Raw genomic sequence first — 8,136 nt, 5'->3', positions numbered from 1 at the left:
TTTGAAGACATGTCTGGATGCTTTCCTGGGTGACCTGCCCTAGACTAGACGGTCCAGCTCTGGCAGGTGTGTTGGACTCGATGATCTCCAGAGGTCCCTTCCAACCCCTAATATTCTGTGATTCTGTGAATAACAATACTAATAAGAAAATAATTAAAATATTTAAATATATACAAAACCAACACTGAACCCAGCCTCCTAAAGGCAATCACATCACCACTGATGCTGTGGGGCAGGGACTGCGGAAGTCCCAGACTGACTCAGTGGCAGTCAGAAGCCAGATTCAGCAACCAGATTCAGGAATGCATGGAGAAGAACAAACAGTAGGATGAACAGAGTCCTCCTTGGATGCCAGCCGTTGAAGAAGAGAGCTTAATCCTTGTGATCCCTCAGCTTTATACATATATTCCATATACATTTTATATGCATAAATGATCTATATAGAATGGAATACCTTGTTGGTCAGTTTTGGGTCACCTCTCCTGTCCACTCCTCCTCACAAGTGACTTCTTTTACTTACGATCACTTTGCTCACAGCACCCCAATGTGGTACACAAGATTCAGCACTGACCTTGGTTTCTGTGGAGCAGGTAAAAGCAAGAGCCTTTTTGCACACCAGTTCTTACGAGTAGCTGTAAATATCAGGTGTTACCCCTGCTAGAAACAGACACTGAAAATACGCTGCAAACTTCAGACAGTCCTGTTAGTTAGAAAAGTTTTAGCTGAAAACTAAAATCATGAACAGAATTAGTTCTTTTCTAGCTCAAACTAGGACAGGTGCCCAATGTGACATTGTTTTTTCAGGTAGTGTAGCAGTTTAATATCCTATAACAGTCAGTCATTCCAGTAGGTAGAAGTAACGTTCATATAATTCCAGAAGGCATTGGTTTAGGGAGATTTGATGCTTTAGCGAATTTGACACAGCGTCTCCACCAGCTGGCACTCAACACGGAAAAGTGTATTGACATAAGGTGTCTGCCTACAAAATTAGTTCTCATGCTTTGAAAGGAATTTTTTTCCTCCTGAGTTTATATTTTATTGTTTATGTTGTATTTAAAATAGAACATCTATCTTTCCTTACATAGTTTTTTGCACAAGTAACTGTAGTTGAAGATGATGAATAAAACCAAGGGAAGATCCTCTATTGTGGACTTTTATCTCCAGTTTTTGTTTGGTTTTACAGAATTTAATAACATATTTTTGTAGATTCATCTATTTTTTTCATGGTATTGGGGGATAACTCTGAAACCTAATTTCAGAAGTAATAATTACTGAGATTCAGATGAGTTTGAAAAGTTCCATTGCTGATCCATAAAAAGCAAAGGCACTCCATGGCTACCAGGATAGCACCTCATAAGAGCCAATATATACCTGTAGAATTTTTGCTTAGTTTCCTGCTGTTTGTTATCTTTAAATAATAGTATCTTTTTTTCACCAGTTGGTGTCACCACTGGATAAGAAATTACAACTGACAAAAAATACTTCCTAGTTGGATGTTTTGGAATAATTCTGAACTTTCTAATAGAGAAGTTTTGTGTGAAAATACAAATTCACCAAATCATATCAGCTAAAACTCACAGTAGTACATAGCTAGGCCTTTCCTCCCCGTGAAAGTTAGATTAATGCTAACATCTTTGATATCAAGTTATAAAGTCACTGAACTGCTTTCCAAATGTCTTGTGTGTTTTGAAGTTACTGCTTGCATTAGCAGTAAGTCTATAAAAGTATTAAATGTTGAGCTACTTAGACCCAGTAGGGGATACCACTACAGGTGGTAGAAAGCTGAATGAGTGTTTCACCTCAAAATCACTAATGTTTTGACTTTTTTTTTTTTTTAGCCTCCAATGTATCTGTTTGTGCGACATGATGTTGGATCGCTTGTTTGACATTTTTTCCTGTTCTAGGCTATCTTCTGGGGAGTGAGGATTATTATTCTCATGACCGTTGTGTCCTCATCAAAGCGAAGAACATAACACGCTGCGCTGTGGACTTTCGAGATGGAGAAGAAGTTGCAACTGGGTTTAAAAATGTGTACTCTACTAATTTATTCACAGAAAGAGCTATAGATCTTATAGCAAATCACAATACTGAGAAGGTACAGTCAGCAGCTGTTACTTTTATAACTTCAACACTAAAGAATGTCTTAAAAAATATGTTGACTAAATATTAATGGGGAGACTTGTGCTTGAGCTCTAGTTCAGGGCTAGTCAGCAGGGTGCATAGAGCTAAATGTGAGAAGTAGCACTGGCAAAACTTTGCTGTTAGATCAGCCCTGGCCTGCTACCCTTCTCCATTTCTTTTTTGATAGCACAAGTAATGAACTTGTAGAAATTGTGTAGCATGCAATTTGCTCTTCTGAAAAAAGAGAATGGAAAGTTTAATGGGAGGAGTTTCATGCAAAGAAACTGTTAACAACTGTGTTATGAGGAAAAGATACACCTCATGTGTTTCCACAGCTTTGCAAAAGTCCTTTACTGAAGTTCTATTTATTTATGTTTAGGAATTAGAAGAAAGAAGTGTTGAAGAAACTAAAACACAGTGCCTGTGGCTCTTGATGAATCAGGGCTATACTTGCTGCAATAACTTTTGCATTTAGTACTTTATATTCAATTAATTTCCATTCTATCCTCTCCCCTGCAGCCCCTCTTCCTCTACCTCGCATTTCAGTCTGTCCATGAACCTCTTGAGGTCCCTGAAGAATACATGAAACAATATTCTTCCATTAAAGATTTAAAGAGGCGCCATTATGCAGGGATGGTGACTCTTATGGATGAAGCTGTAGGAAATCTTACTGATGCTCTGAAAAAATATGGTCTCTGGGACAACACAGTTCTAGTTTTCTCTACTGGTGAGTTCATTTAAACCTTCTTTCAGTAATAACTTTGATAGAGTGTCTAACAGGCTGCCTGCAGAGACACCTGGCCCCTCTGTCCTTCCTCCATGTATTTTCAAACTGTAGGAGAGTGGTGGAAGTGAAACAAGACTTTGTACCACAAGGAGCAGTTTCTCCTCCCACTCTTACAGCTTTCTTAACTGTGGCAAAAACAACTCTGAAGAAGTGTATACAAATGAGAGATACTCCTATTGGAGTAAAAACAGCATTGTAAATGCAGAGGACTGTGGTGAAGCTGGAGGCATCCTACTTGCCACTGCATTTACAGAGTATCTGTCAGAATTTAATCGTTACTGAGGGTGTTCTACCAAATTAATTTGTGACAGTTTATAGGTAGCTGTCTGATCGATTTATGGATTGCAACATGTTGTGTGAAGCACGAACAGCCAGACAGCAAGGAGTTTGAAGCCAAAACTCTTTCTTTTCCTTATTTCCGTGGAACGTATAATTTTCGTCTTGCATGAAACAGTTCACTGGCACCTTACCCCCATGAAACTAAGGTCTGTTAATAAAGTGTGATGATACAGTCTGAGTTGCCAAATTACAGGCTAAGTTTTTGTATATGCGCACACACAATCTGGTTTCTAGATTATCAGTGTAATGCAAATAATACATTACAAAGCTGTCTCCCTTGTTTCCAAATTCGGAATGAAAGGAACCTTTTTGAAGTACAACTGCTTGGCTGAGTTTCAGGAACATTGTTCTTGCTTGGTTGGGAGTGGGAAGTAGCCTCTCAATGCATACAGTTGCTTTAACATATTGACAGAATTTACATATTTCCCAGGCTGTACGTATTAGGGCTGTCAAAATGGCAAATTATTTTTCTGTGAACACTTAAAAAAAAACCCCAAAAACAAAACAAAACAAAAACAACAACACCACCACAACGACAAAAAGCTCAGACCCCAAGGTTTGATGGAAGTGCAGTAATATATTTTGAGTTTAGCAGCTGCTTCCTATAGCACTTGGAATTTAATTTTGAGTCCAAACCTGTTTGCCTCACAGTATTAGATGTGTGTCCAAGTTTTGGTTCTAACAGGATTTGATAACTCTTCTGCGCCTGTTTCTGTTTGCAATGTTTTCATATTTAGAACTGGAAGTAAGCAAAGCCATATGGAAAATGATACCGATATTTATTCCATATGGAAAAAATCCAGTCTTTGCTGATGTGGTCCTGGTAGAGTTATTTCAGTAGTATTTGTTCCGTATGTTTTGGAGTAAAACTAAAGACATCTGAGTTGGGATTACAGGGTATGACTGAATTAAAAAGACAAACTTATTTTTTTGTTGATAAAACCTTTTTTTCCAAGCAATGCCAGTATATGCTACTTTTAACAGTAGCTGTCGTGCAATCCATTACAGGTACATTTCAACAAGAATCAGTTAGGAGACTGTAGTGTCTGCCTATCTAATGGGGCTTATCTTGGGTTAATTGACATTTTAAACTACTGGGAGTACCATTTAATATGATTGCAATGCAAAGGAATTGGGCCTCGATCAAGCAGGCCAGGGGGCTGTGATTCGGGTTTTTCAGCGTTCTGTCTTCACTCCAAACAACTATGCTTTACAGGCATAAAACACTGCATTCATATCAGACCTAGTTTCAAAAAAAGAAAATGTTGAAACCATTAAGCATTAGAAAAAGGCCCCCTCTACCCCAAGAAATCTGTTCAGCTTTTCTATATTATATTTACTGCTTTTGCAGGTGATGTGTTCTAAAGTAAGCATTAGAGCACAGTTGAAAAGAAACATGAGAGGTCTGCATTTGAGCATCTTGTGCAGAGGGTTGTGCTGTGTGAGATCTCTCTGTGTAGCTTTCAAGCACATTGTGACTGGGAGTCTGAGTATGCACTGGTAGCTGTAATACGGGTGTATGGTTATAGTGTGATATTACCTCAGCTCCTGAGGGCACAGCAGTTCAAGGAAACTGTGCTACAAGCATTCTCCAAGGACTAGGAGACCTTCCTCTTGCTTGGTATGGCAAGAGGGACACATATTCCTCTATGAGCAGGAATTATCTTCAAGAAAGTTCTTCCAATATTGTGGGGTTAAGAATCAATTTAAGTATTTTAATGAAGACTGAAGGGGAGAATCTAGGGAATGAAGAAGTGTATCCATAAGAGACACAGGATCATTAAATTACTCTGTTTTGTTGTGAACCTGTGTGGTTTGAATGTACTACTGGAAACCTGTAGTGGAAAAAGAAGCGAAGACCCTACTTTTATGGTTGATTTTACCAGATTCATTGATATCCCACATTTAGTTGTGGCCAAAATTCACACTTGGATGTTTCTGTCTTTCACTGCTTTAAAATTCTGCTCCCTCCCAATAATTTACAAGTGATGGTTTCCTATTGTATCCTATAGCAAGTAGCATTGCAACAGACACATTCTTCTGGTTGATTCCTTAACTGTGAAGTTCTGACCCCAAAATCAGAGATGTCTTTTTAGTGCGTGCTTATTGAAATACTCTAGAACATGATATAATCTTGGTTCTAATGGTAGATTTCTTGTTATTAAACTCTTTTGTGTTTCTTCCTGTTTGTATATGTTACGGCTTAAGCAGGATTGCCTTGAAAATGTGCCAGTTGGCAAGTGGAAATACTGCATGTTTCCAAAAGGCCTTGTAAAATGTGTGGAAGAACTCCAGTTCCTATTTAACGTTCAAAAATGAAATCATCTAGTCATTAGCAAAGTCTGACTCCATCAGTTTATCTTGTAAATCAACATCTCCGGTGTCTTTCTGAACCGATACACAAGCTATTTCTACAGGTAAATAAGAAAAAAAGCTAGTTCAATGGTATCTGGTGTTATATCTGTGTATTAGCTAGTAGCTTTAAAAGTTTGACTGCTTTGATATGAAATAGAATTTGCTTTTATGGAGCACCTTTTATACTGCAGATACAAGTAAGTCTATGCTAATGAGATCAGTGGTGAAAATGAAGTTTGCCTGTTCAAACAAAACAGATTAAAATGGATGCAGCACTGCCTTGGGTACCCATGACCTTTTATCCACTTGAAATCAAAAAGAATGAGACCTAAGATTTATTGTTCTTTTTAAGAGATATTAAGAGACTCTAACTACCAACTTTCCTGAAGAGGGCCTAGATTTAGATTAAATAAAGGTTATAAAAAGCATTCAAGTGGTAAAAATTTACCTCAGCACTATTAGCAGTGGCTTAGAGTCTGAATTTTGATTCAGATATAGACCTATGATTTGAGGTAAGAAGTAGCATTTTGCTATAAATAATATGTGTTTATAGTTTCTGCAACATGTTACAAGTTATTTTGGTGGAAACTCACCAACACTGGAGCAAAGGAATCTGACCTCTAATTTCAGTTCTGAATTAAAGCTGCTATCCTTTGCTTTATCTAACTTTCAGAACTTTTGGCTTTTTAACATAAAATATAATTTTGGCGCTAAACTCCTTAGTGCTATTTCTTTCAATATGTCTATTAATTCCTAAATGTGGATTAACACTGCAGTGTTTGGTAGTCGCCATAAGAGGGCTTTCAACAGTAAAACATGTGGAACTTTTCAGCTTTGGCTTATATTGCTAAGAGGAAGCCATATAAATCCTTTCCATAATGGAGCATGTGACAGTGATAACTGTTTTCACTCCAAAAGAGGATCTTTTTATCATTTTAGAATTATGATTAATCAAAGCACAGATTTTTTGGATATACTTACTGATGTTTATACAGTCTGTCTCTTCCTCACACCCCTAGAATTTTTTTCCCCCAGGACAGATTGGCTAAGGCAGTTACTCTCTGGCTGTGATGGCAGAGGTGCTAAGTTTGAAGGTTCTGTAGTCAGATATATTTTTTTTTTTAGTTAATCTGCTCTGAAGACCTGGTTTCATTGGTCTCGTTGGGAGGTTTGGAAAGGTTCGGTGCATTGCTAGCAAGGAGGATGCTTGGGTCTCTACTGACTGAGCATCTGCTGCTTCCTAAGAGGAAGCAAGCACAGGTGGCTTGGCTGAAAACATCTTCAATCAAAGTAATTATTTGAGCCCATATATTCCCAACTGTTACTTTTCTGTTTCATGATTATTTAAGCCTATTATTATACAGGCAAAAGTTGTCACTGATCACTGTACTTCCACTGGTCAGAGTTGTTGCATGTCAATGATAAGTAGTGAAAGGTGCATGCTGCTGGTGTTTTGTACTCCAGTGTTGACTTTTATTCTCCTATTAGGCTTTTCTCCACATTAAAGTAAAGGTGGTAAGAATAAATTTTTTATAAATTAAAGAATATCTTCTTGGTCACATGATGCAGATAATAGTAACGAAACTTCTAGACTGATTGGTAAGATTGTATTATCAAAGGTGGAAATGATATGATGGAAATTAATTTCAAAATGAAGACTGTGAAGAAGTTGGTAGTCAATATATTAATTATTTTTTTCCACCATTTTAAAATCCTGTGAAACCCCACAATGTTTTGTAGGAAACATTTACCTCCACTTCCTTATAGCCTTAAACCCTCACCATCCACCCTGTTTTTTCCATGCAAAACCTAACACTGCAAACAGGAGTTCCTGAGCAGGGGGTGACCTTGTGCCAGAGACACTCACTTCTTTTTTTCCCTTTGTATTTAAAAATTCCAGCGTAAGTGGAATCTTAACTTTTTCTTTCTTTGTTTAGCAAATGCCAGTGCTTAAAGTGAAATTCACTTCTAAATGAGACTCAGCAGTGAGTTTTGCCCAGAGTTGCAAAAGTGCCTATTTTTTTTGTAAAGGTTTGATTTAAGCATGCCAATAATTACCGTAGTAAATTTTTTCTAAGACTGAGGTGAATGCTGAAAACAACTTTTTTTACACGATAAAAGCATGTAATCATTTCCTACAGCTCTCTGAATGTTTTCTTAAACTATGCTTACTATTAAACTATACTAGTTTGTTCTCCACAACAGTGTTTAAGAAGCCATTATTCTTTGTGTCAGAATCTTCTACACCCAAACAAGTGGTCAGGTTCAGTGCTTTGTCACTGGGACAAGTCCAAAGTTTTCTTGACTATGCCTCATTGAACTACCTTATTGCAGACATATGAACAGTTTATCAGGATTTTCCCATCGGTTCTAGGTTAAAATTTCCCTCGTCTGTTTGTCTTGTGTTTAGTGATGGTGAATGCTAGCATAGACCTGACACAGCAGGGTCTGTAAGTATTGAGACCTGTTTAATTACTGAGACTGCTTACAATGAAAGCAGTCATCTGAAATTGTCTGTGCTAGGATTGCTCCTA

At 37.6% G+C, this 8,136-nt stretch overlaps 1 protein-coding gene across 1 annotated transcript in view; it reads left to right on the top strand.

Annotated features, from left to right (window-relative positions):
- Nucleotides 1-2,848, top strand: part of ARSB (arylsulfatase B) — a gene marked incomplete at its 3' end in the record, with an annotated part of 5,786 nt that extends 2,938 nt beyond the window's left edge. The window contains exons 4-5 of the mRNA XM_008941320.1: nucleotides 1,905-2,095; nucleotides 2,641-2,848. Coding sequence (XP_008939568.1) covers nucleotides 1,905-2,095; nucleotides 2,641-2,848 — 399 coding nt within the window. The remainder of the gene's footprint in view (nucleotides 1-1,904; nucleotides 2,096-2,640) is intronic.
- Between the last annotated feature and the right edge of the window lie 5,288 nt (nucleotides 2,849-8,136).

This window comes from Merops nubicus, unplaced genomic scaffold (genome assembly GCF_000691845.1).
Source record: "Merops nubicus isolate BGI_N331 unplaced genomic scaffold, ASM69184v1 scaffold17155, whole genome shotgun sequence".
In the NCBI taxonomy this organism is placed as follows: domain Eukaryota; kingdom Metazoa; phylum Chordata; class Aves; order Coraciiformes; family Meropidae; genus Merops; species Merops nubicus.
The sequence above is the reverse complement of the archived record's forward strand: the minus strand, read 5'-3'. Positions and strand labels throughout refer to the sequence as shown.